This window comes from Chiloscyllium plagiosum, unplaced genomic scaffold (genome assembly GCF_037043375.1).
Source record: "Chiloscyllium plagiosum isolate Xiang-an unplaced genomic scaffold, Cpla_swu_hap1 HiC_scaffold_10, whole genome shotgun sequence".
NCBI lineage: Eukaryota > Metazoa > Chordata > Chondrichthyes > Orectolobiformes > Hemiscylliidae > Chiloscyllium > Chiloscyllium plagiosum.
Genome location: NW_028270148.1, coordinates 33034768 through 33052304, shown reverse-complemented (window position 1 = coordinate 33052304; position 17537 = coordinate 33034768). Strand labels below are relative to the sequence as shown.

General features: G+C 40.8%; 1 protein-coding gene across 1 annotated transcript in view; it reads right to left on the bottom strand.

The window, feature by feature from the left end:
- Positions 1-1338: 1338 nt before the first annotated feature.
- LOC122553214 (potassium channel subfamily K member 12-like) overlaps positions 1339-17537 on the bottom strand; it is an 89984-nt gene continuing 73785 nt past the window's right edge. The window contains exon 2 of the mRNA XM_043696807.2: positions 1339-6340. Within this exon, the coding sequence (XP_043552742.2) occupies positions 5442-6340 (899 nt within the window). The 3' untranslated portion in view covers positions 1339-5441. The remainder of the gene's footprint in view (positions 6341-17537) is intronic.

Sequence of the window (17537 nt, the reverse complement as noted above, 5' to 3'; positions counted from 1 at the left end):
TGAGTTCAGCATGGGGAAGTGTAAAGTATCCTACATTAGATGTAAATAAAACACAACTTGTTACATTTTCTTTGTGGTGAGAGACCAGAAGCTGGAGAAGCCAGAGGATATACGTCTCCCTTGCACACAAGCCAGGGATAAAATGGTAATTTAAAAAATGGAATGTTATCCTTTATCATGAGGTGTTTGCCTCCAAAGGAGAGAAAGTTATTGTATAGAGCCAATTCTACATCGACTTGGTCAGACCTCATTCTGGAATACTGTGTCCAATTTCAAAAAGTACATTCCAGGAAGGATATATGAGTCTTGGATGAAGCCAGAGTGATCGCAAGGCTTTATCATCATAATCAAACATGCGCTAAGCTCAAAGGCAAACCCTGAGTTCAAACTAGCATTTGCATAGCACTATATCTCAAGCCATTCTTTGCAGTTGCTAATAATTTACTTTAAGTTTGAAGTCACCCATCATTAATAGTCTCAGCCTCCTCTTCTTTCTTCAGGTCTTTCCTCCACAACATGTCTTACAAAATCACTTCCTTTTAAAGTTGTACTTTGCCATTTCCTAATTATGTTCCACAAGATTCTTTGTTCATTCACGCTCCACAGAACTTTACCATTTTTTACATTGATGCACAATGTAAACTTGTCAAACTGTTAACTGATTGACTGATGTCTGGTCTTGCATAACCTCTGCTGTAAAGAAAGCAAAATGTTCAACCAATAGTTCCAATCTCTATTTTTCTGATTGGGATGCCAACAATCTTTTCAATAGTATACGTGACCTGTTCAGGGTCATATATTTCAGGAGCAGTAGCCCAATGAAGGTGTAAAATATCTGACAATAAGTCATCCTCAAGAGCTGCTGGCGTCCAGTAGTCCTGGCAGTGTGATTAACTCAGCAGCAGGAGCCGCCAGGACCTCAAACATTTCCATGAAGAGGAGTGATAGTGACTGAGGTGTATTCGGCCTTGAACTTCTGGGTGGTGATTTAGGTAGGAGGGTGTCAATGGAGGAGCAAGACAAGAAGGTGATGATGGGTTTAAAGGCCAATTAGGGAGGAGAGAAAAACAGGGGGTGACATCTTGTCACTGCCCCTGATGTGCACTGGGCACCACCTCATCAATATGGTTCTCACCTTCCTTCTTTGAGCAACTGCAATGGCAGTTCAGTACCTCTTCATAGAAGAAGAGACCCTGCAGTGTGGAAACAGGCCATTTGGTCCAACAAGTCCACACCAATTCTCCAAAAAGTAGCCCCCAACCCCAGACCCATTCCTCTACCCTTTACATTTCTATAGGAGGAAACTCATGCAGACATCAGCGGATGTGCAAATTCTGCACAGGACATCACGAGGGTCCCTGGTGCTATGAGGCAGCAGTACTAACCACTGAGCCACCATGCCACCCTCTGTAATTCAGGAACCATGGTGAACAAATTAATTAAGAGACACAAGGCTCATGCTAAGATAACATGTTTACCCAAATAATGTGAAAAAAAGGTTTCATACAGTATATGAAGCAGTGAAAAAAGGAATATAAGAATGCTTGCGAGAGATTTCACCGCTAACTTCATGTTTTCTTATTAATATATTTAGAAAAATAGAATGGTAAAAGGAAATGAGGGCCTGTTAATGACTGATGCAGGTAAAATGAGAATGGAAATAAGGAATTGAAAGACTGGTCACATTAATACTTTGTATTTATTTTTACATTAGGACAAGAAATCATATCGACAGCACAAGATTCTGGAAATAAATCAAGTGCAGGAACTTTGTGGGTAAGATAACACTTGTTACAGACTTCTAAGGCCTTCATGAATGGCCAACTTTAGAAGCCAAGTGAAATAATTAAGTTTCTTTTGAGTGAGTTATAATCGAATCCATGGGAGATTTCAAACATCAATCTAGTCTAAATTTTTGTCTAAAAATAATCTAAATATATATAATACCACTACATGAACACGCACAAAAAAAGAATTAAAACAAGGGGGAGATTGAATATATTCTATAATTGATATAAAAATACAGTGACTGTGTGGAAGTAAAAACGTCTTGTATAAAAATAAAGCCATTTGACATGCAAAGATATTTTCATTAAATTTCATTTGATTTTAATGAAGAAGTAGCAGCATTTTTTTAAAGATTCAAGTATGATAATACTAGTTCTATTCACTGAGTGTTAACTTTCTACTGGATATATTTGTACTCAAAATCTCTGGCTTCTGCTTTAATGTTGGCCATGTTGTTTGTTCTGCTCTATTTTACTTAAAAGCTTTGCGGATGTTTTGAGCTTGGTGTGTTAGTGTAAAGTTGACGTTAATGACTCAATACTCATTTTTACATCTCTTCCAAATTTTATTTTGATTGAACTCAAAGAAAATAGCAACTGGAGAGAGATATAAAATGGTAGTCACATCATTATGACTAATTTGACTCTGTCGTCCAAAGTCAAAATCATCTCCCATTTTCTTTTTGGCACAACTAACAAATTATATGCAGGATATATTCACCTAGGGAAATGTTATAATTCATTGAATGGGGATGGTGTTTGAGTGTCATGGGACCCGGTTGTTGTTGCAGGAATGTGGCTGTTGAGGGCATGGCATATATAGACCCAAGAGACTTTCCTGAGGTGTCTGAAATTACCTCTTGTGGTTCGTTCCTTCTACATGTTGCTTTTGTTCCATCCCTAAATGCACACCCCTGCGGCCACTCCCACACAGGTGAAGAAACAATGTGTGGCTTCTGAATCACTGACAAATTGGCTGTGGTTCAGAAGCATCTGAGATCACCACACTGAACTGTGTGCAATGATATCATGTGTTTTGTGGTCCAGTTGCTGAGACAGAGGGCAAGACTTTCTTAAGCAGTGCCTGTCGGTAATTGCATCGGACAATGTGATAGGCCAGAGACATCACTACTCCTGTCAGTAGAATCTTCCTTTGCTTTTCTATGCTACTGGAGACACATAACTGACTGAAGGTAGAATATGGAATGTCCATGATGTATGGAAGATTCCTATAATGCCTTATCCTCATTGACACGCAATAGCTGTAACATATCTGAAGCAAGTGCAGTGATTTTGCTTCATTTTCATTGAAAACTGTTGGCCAATATGTTGTCTAAAGAAGACAGCAGATGGGACATTATTAGTTTTTGCGTACATTTCTCCATTTGGAAACTGTATTTTCATTCATTGAACTATGAAGAACCGAAATATATAACGAGGGCTGAAATAAATAAAGAGGATAGTACATACCATCCCTCCAAGAGTTCCCATTCCCACAAACTCACTACATGTTAGTCATGTTTTGATTGAGGTTTCTTCCAGTCAGTCCTGCTTCATACATTGCCCTAGTATTTTGAACAAAGTGACCTTCAATCATAAGAAGAACATACATTAACAATTGCACTGCATTCATGGTTTTACTGGTGTGAAAACTGCATGTCCTTCACTGAGTTTGATACCAAAACGTAAAATCTTGAACTCCACATTACAGTTCATGTGGTTTATGGCATTATATTCATCAGTTGGCTGTTAACATGTATTAAATATTATTTTTAACAAAATATACTAAAGAGAATTCTTAGCATGTGTCCTTCAATACAGATTAAGATATGTTAAAATATGTATCGCATCACCCAAATTCTGGTATGCTTTTCAGATCCAGTATAATCTTCTAGATGTCTCTCTCACCACTGGGACCTTCAGGCTTGGACTAAAACATTTAGCACTTTATCTTCAGAAAACTATCTACTGGAATCTCAATGTCCAAGTCCAAGCTGTCAATTTCTATTTTATTGGGTTCTGTGCATGTCACAGCTTGATCAATCAAATACTTACTGTCTTTAACAAGGACACAGTCTGTGTCCATGGTTTAGTTTAGTCATGTTGGTCCCTCTCAGTTGCATTTAGATAAAATGGAAATATTAAGCAAAACCAAAATGGCCAACTGCCTCAAATTCAGCACAAATTGGCATAAAATCTGATCAACACCCTCAGTTTTAGAGGCTGTTGATCAGATGGTAAGGATATAATGGAAATACCACTAATGAAGTCGAGGTGAGGCTCAGACACATTGAGGGGCAAAGATTTGTTCTGAATCCAAACCACATGAACACAAATTGAGAAAAACCACACGATATTCATTTTAGCCTCAGGTTTTCCACTCTGTTTCTAACTAGTTAACTTTTTTTTTATCATCTTCTCAACAGCTACCATGTTCCATGAACTGATAGGAATTATTTTTACATTCATCTATTTAATTCTCAACTCAGTTCAAACTCTGAAATTTGGCAGGACCTTTTTAACTCCAAAACTGCTAATTCCCTTTGGATGTGTTTTTCAAATGCATTATTGGAAATTTCTTAGGAATTCAGAAAGTGGCTGATTCATGAATAGTAATTACTTTCTAAATTTAATGTTTTGCTTGTTCAGCACTTTGGTGTCCCTGTTTACCTACCAAATATCCATATGTAACAATGCTTAGTCACAATGTGATGTGAAATACAGTAAAAGCAAAATACTGCAGTCATTGGAAATCTGAAATAAAAACAGTAAATGTTGGAGAAACTCAGCTGGTCTGGCAGCATCTGTGGAGAGAGCGACAGAGTTAATGTTTCAGGCCTGTGACCTTTCGTCAGAACTGTTCTGATGAAGGGTTGCAGAGTTGAAAGGTTAGCTCGGTTTCTCAGTGGGAGGGATTGTTAACAGGCAGTCAGGTTGGATGTGGAGTTGGGGTGGAGGCTGGGCCTGTCAGGGTGAGTAAAAACTGGCCTAGCATTTCTGTGGAACCAGAATCTGTCTTCTTGGTGCCAAAAGGGATTGAGGTTTTTATGTGGACAGGCTACTTTAAACTCCTCCTGGTAGAAATGTGCAGGGTATTCACAGGCACAAGCCCTTCTAGAGAATTGTGTGGAACCCTAACTTGCACATTTAAAAATAGCTCTTATCCAAAACAAGGGGATATGTACTCATTCACAATAATGGGTGAAAATTGCTTCAACGAAAGCTTAGAGCCTCCGAGAAGGTCTCAGCTTCTTTCCCTCCTGCTATATTCTCATGAGAAGGGAGTGAGCAGCAGTTCCAAATTGGTGCTTTTGTGTCTAATCCAGCCCTAGCAAGGCTGCCATTCATTTCTGAGATCATTTAGATCTTCCTCTAAATGCCCCATTGTTGGAAAGAATCACATAAACTTATGGCAAGCCAAAGAAAAGCAGATGGGAAGAGGAAAGCACTCTCTAAAAATCTCCATTAATAATCCAGATGTTTCCTCAGATATTTATTCATTTTAAGTGGATGTTCTGTAGACCTTATATAGACTGAGAGATAATGGTTCAGACTGGGTATAATGGAGATTGGTTGTATAAAACACTAGGATGCCTTGGAACTTCAGAATAAAAATCTGACTGTCCTGATTGTGCTAAAGCTATTGTTTATTTATTACCTACTTTCACTGGTTTCTGCTAACCTGTTATTCATAATGGCTAAAGCACCCACCCCACCTGAGAAGCCGTTCTGCCTTGTGTTGACACACACTGTCCGAGGGTGACCATTGGCAGTTTCTGACAGCTGCTTCTGCAGGATGGCAAGTGACACCTTGTTGGAGGCAGTGAGGTCCCTCATGGAGATCATTTCTCCAGAGAGCCTCCGTCCCTCCCCGTCACTGTCACATGGCCCCTCGGCATCTGCAAAGACCTGGTTTCTACGGATACGAGATTGCCCTGGGGTGATGGCATTCCGCCGTCCAGTCCGTATCTTTCCTCTCCGACACCTCGGGCAGCATCTACACTCCAGTTTCTTCAGTAACCAGTTGAGGAACTGTTTGATCACAATGGAGATGACATTGAAGAGTGAATAGATGCAGCACACCCCCAAGAGTATGAATACAAAATTACCAAATCTGTACAATCCCTGATTTGTATAGGCTGCGTTCTGACTGCTGACCAGATCCCCAAAGCCAATAGTACTGAAGGTGACAAAGCAGAAGTACAAAGAGTCAGCATAATTCCATCCTTCCACTGGTGTGTACATTGCCGATGCACAGCAGGAGATTATAATGGCTGCGATGCCAAGGATCAGCATAATGTAGTACACGGATGGCTTCCATCCGGTCAAGCTAGCCATGTCTGTTACGGCTGATTGCCGGCGAATCATGGGAGGGAGCAGGTCTTTACTCCTCAGCTGCCTCTGGTAGCACGCCTTCATGATGAAAGCAAGCAGGGTAATGGTCCGCTCCAGGAAGAGGTTAAAAAACAAAATGGTTCCTGCACATCCAAGAAGGCCGTAAAATATCAGAAACACTTTTCCTGCCATGGTTGCTGGAGTCGTCATGCCAAAACCTAAAGCGAAACCAAGAAAAAGAACAGGTTTTATGATTTTGTCACACTTTATAATTGTTTAAGAGTGTAGTGAGGAGCAATCAATTACCAAGTTCCCCATTTCCCAATCATATAAACTGTCCAGAATGTCCTGTATGATTAATTAGCGAACAGCTTCAATGTGGCATTAACATAACTTAGAACAGTTCAACCCAAATTATTATACTTCCAGTTCTATAAATTATTAATTTATGCAAATAGGGTTGTTTCCCAAAGGGAGAACAAATTGTATTCCATTAAACATTATTTTCAGTTTCGCTGCCAACAGGTTTATTAAACACTAAAGAGGTATATATAGTACCGAATCACGTATATTTTTCGCAGAAATAGTTAAACTCATTTGGTTTTTCATTGAAGAAATTAATTAGTGACTTGCACATTTTGTGCTAAGCTAACTTTGAATTAAATTTTATGCCTTGCTGTTCTCTTTATCTTGTCATGAACTGCAGCAGTTTCTGGCTATCTAACGGTCATAAAGACACAGGAGCAAAGTAGACTATTTGACAACTCCAGCTTGCTCTACCACCTGAGGAGCTCATGATTGATCTGATTACCCTCAACTCCACTTTCCTGATTTTTACCCATAACACTTTCTGCTCTTAATGATTAGGAATCTGGCTATCTCAGCCTTCACTGGACTCAATCACAGCCCTCTGTGGTGAAGAATTCCACAGATTCACCACCACATGAGAGAAACAAATTCTCCCTCATCTGTTTTAAATTGGTCACAATTTGCTCTGAGATTATAGCCTCTGGTCCTAGACTCTGCCATTAGGGAAAACAACCTCTCCATCCTCAATCCTTGCCAAGCCTCTAAGAATCATGTATGTTTCAGTAAGGTTGCCTCCCATGTTTTTTAAAGCCCAATGAGTACAGGCTCAAACTGCTCAATCTCTCCTCATTAAAAAAATCCCTCCATACCAAGGTGCATCTTGTCTGAACTGCCTCCAATGCCAGTATATCTTTCCTTAGATGAGGGGACCAAAGCTATTCATTGATTCCACCTGGGCTCCAACTTGTGCCTCATATTATAGTTTTAATGTCAAGAGTGTGTTGCTGGAGAAGCACAGCCGGTCAGGCAGCATCCAAGGAGCAGGCGAATCAACGTTTTGGGCATTAGCCCTTCATCAGGAAGGGTTCTGCTCCTTGGATACTGCCTGACCTGTTGTGCTTTACCAGCATCACACTCTTGACTGTGATCTGCAGTCCTCACTTTCTCCTCATACAGTTTTAGCAAAACTACTCTAATTTTGTACTTAATTCCTTTTGAAATAAAGACCAAAATTCAATTTATCTTTCCTATCACTCACTAGATGCTAATCTTTCACCATTTAAATATCTGTTCATACATTCTTTCTGTCAAAGTGCATAACCTTATATCTTCCCACAATATATTCCATCTACCAATACTTTGCTCACTCATTTAACTAGTTTGAATCCCTCTGTAGACCCCTTGTATCATGCTCACTACTTGCCTTCCTACCTATTTTTGTATCATCTGCAAACTTAGCAACAAATATATTTACTTCCATCACCCAAGTCATTAATATATTTTAAATAATTGACCCCAGTACGGAACTCTGTGGTACTCTATTAGTCATAAATTGTCATCCTTAAAATACCCCCTTATCCCTCTCTATGTCCTCTATTAATTAGCCAATCCTCTATCAATGCTAAATACTACCTCCAACACCAAGGGATTTTATATTATTTTGCAGCCTAATGAATGGTGCCTTATCTAATGCCTTTTTGAAATCCGCATAAATCACATCTGCCGGTTCCCCTTTATCTACCCTACTTGTTAGTTGTTCAAAGAACTATGCTAAATATGTCAGAGATAATTTCTTCTTTAGAATTCTTTGGAAATTTCTCATGGATTTACTTTGAAGATCTGTATTAACTTATGGTATATATCTTAGTATACATGACTGAGCCAGACGGTAATGCTTTCAAGTCCCACTTTTTGAGTTCAGGTCAAAATTCAAGACTGACACTCCAGTGTAGTGATGCACAGCTGGAGGTACCATTTTTTTGATGAAATATTAAACTGTGGTGATGCCCTTTCCCTTTTAGGTGAACATTTTAAAAATCCCTAGGCACAATTTCAAAGGAGAATAGGAGTGTTGACCAGAATTTCAAAAGTAGTTGCTTGGTTTTTTTTATTACAGTCACCCTTTGCCTTTTTGAAGGCATCTTGGAGACATTAATTAGAAAAAAATCAGACAGATTTATCCCTTTAAAAACAGTAACTAGAGACATATGGAAGCTAAATAACTATTTATTAAATTCCAAAAAGCTGAAGACCAGACACATATTTGAATAAATAACACTGTGTGATAATATTTCAATTGAATAACTCACCTCCTACATAAATCAAGCAGCCCATCAACAGACTAACTGTGCCAGCCATGTCTTGAATTGAACTAGATTCTGAGTTCTGTGAGTGGCTGTCTTTAATTTATTTTTGTGCTTTGACAGAACAAAGACCAATATGAATTGAATCTTCAACATAAATGCTTAATTTTCCATAAAGATTATATTGAAACTAAAGCATGTATGATATGAACTAGTCTGTTTTTATTCCACACAAATCCTCTCAACGCTAATTATCACCCACACACACACACCCACGCTGTCTTGGCTTTCTCATCCTTTCTCTTTATCTATGAATGCCTCACCCCGAAGGTATCAATACTTTGATCATTCCATGTTTTCACTACTCTCCATGTAAAAAAATCTTTCTAAATTCTTCACTTCATCTGTTTACATTTAACCTTTGTTTAATATTAAATTTATATGATTGATTTTTAAAGTTAAATTCTAATATTACAGAAATATAATGTAACACTTCCAAATATCAAAAAGGGAGACAAAAATCAGGTAAGCTGGCTAGTATTTGTAATTGGGAAAATGTTAGCATGTACTATCAGAGTAATTGAAAATGCATAACATATTAAACAGAGTTAGCTTGGCTTCATAAGGGGGAAATCATGTCTGATAAATTTATTAGAATTCTCTGACGAGGTACAAGCAGGATAGCTTTGCATTTCCAAATGGCTTTCCATTAGATACTGCACGTAAGTCTACTTTAATAGATAACAACCCACAGTGTTGGGGATAATGGATTAGCTAACTTATAGAAGACCAAGAGTTGGAATAAAGGGCATTTTCAGGATTGTAACATGAACCGAATAGAATGCCACAGGGAATAGTACTGGGGCCTCAATTATGTACAATATATACTAATGATTTGGATAATGGAAGTAAAGATGTTGTCTCCAAATTTGCAGATGGCACAAAAATAGGTGGGAAACTAAGTGGTGAGGATGACTCAAAGCATCTGCAGAGGGATATAAAGGTTAACTGAGGGGGGTCAAATCTTGGCAGAAGGAACATAATAACAGCGGGGGGGGGGGGGGGGGGGGCACAGTGGCTCAGCGGCTAGCACTGCTCGCTCACAGCGCCAGGGGCCCAGTTTTGATTCCAGCCTTGTGACTGTCTGTGTGGAGTTTGTGCATTCTCCCCATGTCTGCTCTGGGGGTTCTGGTTTCCTCTGGAAGGGGAGGTGGGATACTCCTCGAAGGTTTGGTGTGGACTTGTTGGGTTGAAGGGCCTGTTTCCACACTGTAGGGATTCTAAATATAAAGAATATTATGGGACAATATGAGGCTATGCGAGTTGGTGTGAAGAGTAGAGAAGGTGAATATTATTTAAGTGCAGAAAACCTGCAGAAAACTGCTGTACAGGGTAATCTGGGAACCTCAGGTATTAATCACAAAAAAATTATCCTCCGTTTTCAGCAAGAGTAGGAGTGGTGAATTTGAGGACCATGGGACTGCTGAGAAGCTAAATGTCCCTCTAAAAAGACTTACCTTAAGACTTAGCAACCTCCATTTTCAGCACCAGCGGGAGGAACGAGAGCGAGGACCAGGGGGCTGCTAGGAAGGTAAATTCTGTCTTTAAAAACTTACCTCATGAATAGGAGGAGCAGACACAGGACTCACTGACTAAGTGAGGCATTATTTTGGGCGGTTGCTTTACTTGAAACACTACTTGGGTAGTATCGCCTAGGTCCTCCTCTAACCAAAGAAAAAGTTCTGTGTGCCTGATTAGTAAAGTTCCTAATTTTTTTCAATAGTCTCTTTGGAATTCATAACAGTGGGAATGGATGTTAGGGCAGTTGAACGCTCCTCCTATAGAATGTGGGAGGTAAGGGTCACCACTAGTATCCCCACTAACTTCATCAGCAGGAAGTGCACCCAACTCCAGCTCCTTGGAAACAAAGTTAGGGAACTGGAGCTGGAGCTGGAAGAACTTTGGATCATTCGTGAGGCTGAGGGGTTAATTGAGAGGAGTTACAGGGAGGAAGTCACACCTCAGGTACAGGAAAAAGGTAGATGAGTTACAGTTAGGCGATGGAAAGGGAATGGGCAAGCAGTGCATGGAACCCCTGTGGCCATTCCCCTCAATAACAAGTGTACTGATTTGGATACTGTTGGGGGGGGATATTTACCAGGAGTAAGCCATGGGCTTCAGGTCTCTGGCACAGAATCTGTCCCTGTTGCTCAGAAGGGAAGGGGGAAGAGGAACAGAGCATTAGAGATTGGGGACTCCATAGTTAGGGGGACAGATAGGAGATTCTGTGGGAATGAGAGAGAGTTGCGGTTGGTGTGTTGCCTCCTAGGTGCCAGGGTCTGTGATGTCTCCAACCACGTTTTCAGAATCCTTAAGGTGGGGGGGGGGGGGGGGGGGGGGGTTGGGGAGGGGGAACCAGCCCCAAGTCATAGTCCACATAGGCGCCAATGACATAGGTAGGAAAAGGGATGGGGATTTAAGGCAGAAATTCAAGGAACTCGGTGGAAGCTTAGATCTAGAACACTGGTTTGTTATCCGTGCCACGTGCTAGCAAGGTGAGGAATAGGGAGAGAGAAGAATTGAACACGTGGCTACAGGGATGGTGCAGGAGGGAGGGTTTCAGATACCTGGATAATTGGGGCTCATTCTGGGGTAGGTGGGACCTCTACAAACATGATGGTTTACACCTGAACCAGAGGGGTACCAATATCCTAGAGGGGGAGTATTGCTAATGCTCTTCGGGAGGATTTAAACTAATTCAGCAGGAGGATGGGAACCTGAATTGTAGCTCCAGTGTGCAGGAAGTTGAGAGTAGTGAGATCAGAAATAAGGTTTCAATGTCACAGGAATGTACTGGCAGACAGGAAGGTGGTTTGAAGTGTGTTTACTTCAACATCAGGAGCATCTGGAAAAAGGTGGGTGAACTTGCAGCATGGGTTGGTACCTGGGACTTTGATGTTGTGACTATTTCTGAGACATGGATAGAGCAGGGACAGGAATGGTTATTGCACTTTATGGGAGTTAGATATTTCAGTAAGATCAGGAAAGGTGGTAAAAGAGGGGGAGGTGTGACATTGTTTGTCAAGTACAGTATTATGGTGGCAGAAATGCCATTTGATGAGGACTCATCTACTGAGATAATATAGGCTGAGGTTAGAAACAGGAAAGGAGAGGTTATCCTGTTGGGAGTTTTCTATAGGCCTCCAAAAGTTCCATACACATAGAGGAAAAGATTGCAAAGATGATTCTGGATCAGAGTGAAAGTAACAGGGTAGTTGTTATGGGGGACTTTAACTTTCCAAGTATTGACTGGAAACGCTATATTTTGATTACTTTAGATTGGTCAGTTTTTGTCCAATGTGCACAGGAGGGTTTCCTGACACAATATGTAGTTAGGTCAACAAGAGGTGAGGCCACATTGGATTTGGTACTGGGTAATGAACCAGGCCAAGTGTTAGATTTGGAGGTAGGTGAGCACTTTGGTGATAGTGACCACAATTCAGTTATGTTTACTTTAGGGATTGAAAGCGATAGGTATGTACATGGGTAAGAGTTATAGTTGGGGGAAAGGCAATTACGATGCAATTAGGCAAGGTTTAGGATGCATAGGATGTGGAAGGAAACTGCAAGGACTGGGCACAATTCAAGGTTCAGCTACTGGAGGTCCTTGATAAGTATGTACCTGTCAGGCAGGGAGGAAGTGGTCGAGCAAGGGAACTGTGGTTTACTAAAGAAGTTGAATCTCTTCTCAAGAGGAAGAAGGAGGCTTATGTAAAGATGAGATGTGAAGGCTCAGTTAGGGTGCTTGAGAGTTACAAGTTAGCCAGGAAGGACCTAAAGAGAGAGCTGAGAAGAGCCAGGAGGGGACATGAGAAGTCGTTGGCAGGTAGGATCAAGGAAAACCCGAAAGCTTTGTGCAGGTATGTCAGGAATAAAAAAATAACTAGAATAACATTAGGGCCAGTAAAGGACAGTTGTGGGAAGTTGTGCGTGGAGTCCGAGGAGATAGGGAATGCGCTAAATGAATACTTTTCATCAGTATTCACATAGTGAAAAGACAATGTAGTCAAGGAGAATACTGAGATACCGGCTTTTAGATGGGATTGAGTTTCATAAGGAGGAAGTATCAGCAATTCTGAAAAGTGTGAAAATAGATAAGTCTCCTGGGCCGGGTAGGATTTATCCAAGGATTCTCTGTTAAGCTAGGGAGGAGATTGCAGAGTCTTTGGCTTTGATCTGTATGCCGTCATTGTCTACAGGATTAGTGCCAGAAGACTGGGGAATAGCAAGTGTTGTCCCCTTGTTCAAGAAGAGGAGTAGAGACAACCTTGATAATTATAGATCAGTGAGCCTCACTTCGGATGTGGGTGATGTCTTGGAAATGATTTCAAGAGATAGGATTTAAAGTCACCCAGAAAGGAATAACTTGATTAGGGATAGTCAATAGGGTTTTGTGAAGGGTAGGTTGTGCCTCACAAACCTTATTGAGTTCTTTGAGAAGGTGGCCAAATAGGTGAATGAGGGTTAAGTGGTTGATGTGGTGTATATGGATTTCAGTAAGGCGTTGATAAAGTTCCCCATGCTAGGCAAGTGCAAAAAATAAGGAAGCATGGGATTGAGGGTGATTTAACCGTTTGGATCAGAAATTGGCTCGCTTTAACAGACAGAGGGTGGTGGTTGAAGGGAAATATTCATCCTGGAGTTCAGTTACGAGTGGTGTACTGCAAGAATCTGTTTTGGGGCATTTGTTGTTTGTCATTTTTATAAATGACCTGGATGAGGGCACAGAAGGATGGATTAGTAAGTTTGCAGATGGCACTAAAGTGGGTGGAGTTGTGAACAGTGCAGAAGAATATCATAGGTTACAGCTAGATTTAGATAAGCTGCAGAGCTGGGCTGAGAGGTGGCAAATGGAATTTAATGTGGAGAAATGTGACGTGATTCACTTTGGAAGGAGTAACAGGAATACAGAGTACTGGGCTAATGGTAAGATTCTTGGTAGTGTGGATGAGCAGAGAGATTTTGGTGTCTGAGTGCATTGATTCCTGAAATTTGCCACCCAGACTGATAGGGTCATTAAGAAGGCGTATGATGTATTAGCTTTTATTGGTAGAGGGATTGAATTTCGGAGCCATGAGGTCATGTTGCAGCTGCACAAAACTCTGGTGCGGCTTGGAGTATTGCGTACAGGTCTGGTCACCACATTATAAGAAGGATGTGGAAGCATTGGAAAGGGTGCAGAGGAGATTTACCAAAATGTTGCCTGGTATGGAGGGAAGGTCTTATGAGAAAAGGCTGAGAGACTTAAGGCTGTTTTCGTTAGAGAGAAGAAGATTAAGAAGTGATTTAAAAGAGACATACAAGATGGTTAGAACATTAGATAGGGTGGAGAGTCAGAGTCTTTTTCCTTGGATGGTGATAGCTAGCATGAGGGGATATAGCTTTGAATTGAGGGGTGATAGAAATAGGACAGATGTCAGAGGTAGTTTCTTTACTCAGAGAGTAATAAGAGCTTGGAACGCCCTGCTTGCAACAGACGTAAACTCGCCAACTTTAAAGGCATTTAAGTGGTCATTGGATAACCATATGGATGAAAATGGAATAGGTTAGATAGACTTCAGATTAGCTTCAAGGTCGGCGCAACATTGAGGGCTAAAGGGCCTGTACTGCCCTGTAATGGTCTATGTTCTATGTTCTAAGATCAGCAGGTTATAGGAAGGCAAATGGAATATTGGCATTAATTTAAAATGGAATGGAATATAAACATAATGAAGTCTAGCTAAACTATACAAGGCATTAGTTAAACTCTATCTAGAATACTGTGAACAATTTTGGTCCCTTTATCTAAGAAAAAATGCACTGGCATTGGAGGCATTCCCAAGGAGGTTCACTGGGCTGATTCCAGACATTCCAGATTTACTTGTCAGAAGAGATTGAGCAGATTGGGCCTGTACTTATTGAAGTTTTGAAGAATGAGAGACAACTTTATTGAAATACGCAAGATTCTTTGAGGGCTTGACAAGGTAAGTATGGAAATTATTGCCCCTTGTGGGAGAGTCTAAGACCAGCGGGCACAATATCAGAGTAAGTGGCCACCAATTTAAGACAGAAATGAAGAGGATGTTTTTCTCTCAGTCCATGGTGAATCTGTGAAATTCTTTACTAAAGAGGTTGTTGGGGCTGGGTCATTTACTGTATTCATGGCTGTTATAGACAGATTTTTAATCAGTAAGGGAAGGAAGGGCTATTGGGAAAAGGCAGGAAAGTGGAGTTGAGGACCATCAGATCAGCCATGATCTCATTGAATGGCGAAGCTGAATGGCCCACACGAGGTCCTACATTTTAGTTTCTTATAGACTTAAATATCTCTTTTATTTCTATCTACCTCCCAACATCGTCATAGCAGATATTATTCACTCATAATGTAAAGTTACTTCCTGACATCAGTTTCAGACAAGTTTACATCTCTGCCACCTTAGCCTGCAGCTGTGATTTGAGACAATTGTGTTGAGAAAGAATGACTTAAGTGTAGTTTTAATACTGTGTAGTTTGTTTCTCACTGAGGACCTGAATACTGCCAAAATCACCTTATTTAGGGAGATTGTAACTCCAAAACAATACAACAGCATATAAAACAGTAATTGCTCCTCCTGGAATTCGAGGAAATCACCTCCAACACCTAAAATACCTGAAAAAAGGAGCAGCTCTTACAGCCACAATTTTTCCCATCATCCATCTTGGATTGCCCAGAATCCTGTTAATTTAGCTGCTCCTCTAAGATCTCTGTAAATCTCCTCTGCACCCTTTTCCAATGCTTCCACATCCTTCCTATAATGTGGTGCCCAGACCTGTATGCAAAACTCCAAGCCACACCAGAGTTCTGTGCAGCTGCAACATGACTCCAATAAAAGCTAATACACCATATGCCTTCTTAACGACCCTATAAGCCTGGGTGGCAACTTAAATAAATAATTTATAAAAATTATGATTAAGAAGTGTGAAGTAGCAGGACAGAGGGGAAGTGAATGTACTGTCATATTGTCACTGGACTTGTAAGCCAGAGACCCCAGCTAATGCTCTGGGAACATGGGTTCAAAACCCACCAGAGCAGATAGTGACATTTGAGTTTCATTGACTTGGAAGTTTTAAAGAATTTAGTTTAATGACTAGCTAATAAAATATTTTAATTTTGTCTTTTTGGTTAAGGAGAAGTGAGTTAAAAAGATCAGGCCCCAAGGTCTGATCAAAAGGGAAGGGGCTAGGATCAGACAAGCAAAGTATTTGGGTTTAATTAACCACAACCTCAGTTCATGTCTGGTCAGGCACATTATGAGCTGGTCTTTGGGGAAGTCACATGGAAGTGGGGGTTAGAAGTGGATTGCCTTTCAGCCTGCAAGTTTCTCATCTCCCAACCTGTTTGGGTTTTTGAGGATGGAGAGCAGGACGAGAAGGCTGGCTGTATGTCTTGCTCAGGATCATTCTCTCAGCCAGTCAGCTATTCACTCACTCACTCACTCACTGACTCACTCTCTCACTCGCTCACCCAGCTATTCACTCAATCAGTCAGTCAGTCACTCACTCACTCAGCTACTCACCCAATCGCTCACTCACTTGCTCACCCAATCACTGACTGACTCACTCACTCACTCACTCACTAACCCATTTACTCACCCAATCAGTCACTGACTCATTAACCCAGCCACTCACTCATTAAGCCAGCCACTCATTCCTTCAGCCAGCTGATACAGGCTTTGCCGCTGCTACAATTGCTTATCATTATGAGTTCCTTATTTCTCTCCTGCCAGTCATTACTGAAGATAAGGATTTACTTTCCCTGCCTGCAGTTCCCTCCTTAAATAAAAAAACTTCTTCAGCATGCTGCTCCTGGAAGGCAGCTCAATCCCAGTGCAGGGTTGATCTGCTGATGCCCTGGAAAATTGACCCTTAAAAACAACTGTTGAATATTTCAATTGACTTTCTGGCAACAGGAATTATATCCTTAGCCAGTTACTGCAGGTAATATTCCCCCATATGGGCTGGCCAAATACTCCCTGTCACTCACTGCTGGGAAGGCAGATGAACTAATAATTCTCAAGACTCTGCTAATTGTTATTTTTCCCAAGGCACAAGTCAGACTCTCAAACCTGCTCCTTACATTAGTAACCCGAATCTTGTTCCACCCTTGAGGAAGCCTGACTCTCAATCTACTCTCATTGATCGACCAGGTTCTCAATACCAACCCCTCCCACTAAATCCCACTGGCTGCCTCGGTGGAATGTGAAGGCTTGTCTCCAGTATTTTAGCCTGACCCTCCGAAATCCTTGCCTGGTGACATTATGTCAGCCTAAAGAGGCAAATCTTACACAAAGGAAGGCATGGAGATTAAAGCAGTTCATTTATGGATTGAATGGTACATTAAGGATATGGTATTAGTTTGAATCTGTCTTACAGAATATAGGATATTCTCAACTGAAAGCATTTCCAGCATAGATCTGCTGGTACCATAAAGAGAAACTTATGATTCATGTTAATGGTTTTCTATGGATAGTGTGTGAGGGGAGGTTTTATGGAATTTGATAAATTGATATAAATAAGATTAAAGGGGAAATTTAAGAATAGATCTGTCGTAACCTTGAATCAATGATCTTATCTAGAAAGATCAAATCCCAATCAATCACATTAGGTTCTCGCAGAAATGTCACGTCACATCTGAAAAAGAAGCAGAGTGGTTCAGAAGTTTGATCGGTCAGTTAATTGGCTGGAGATTTAGACAAGATCAGATGCTGGTTTTGATGTTTTGGAA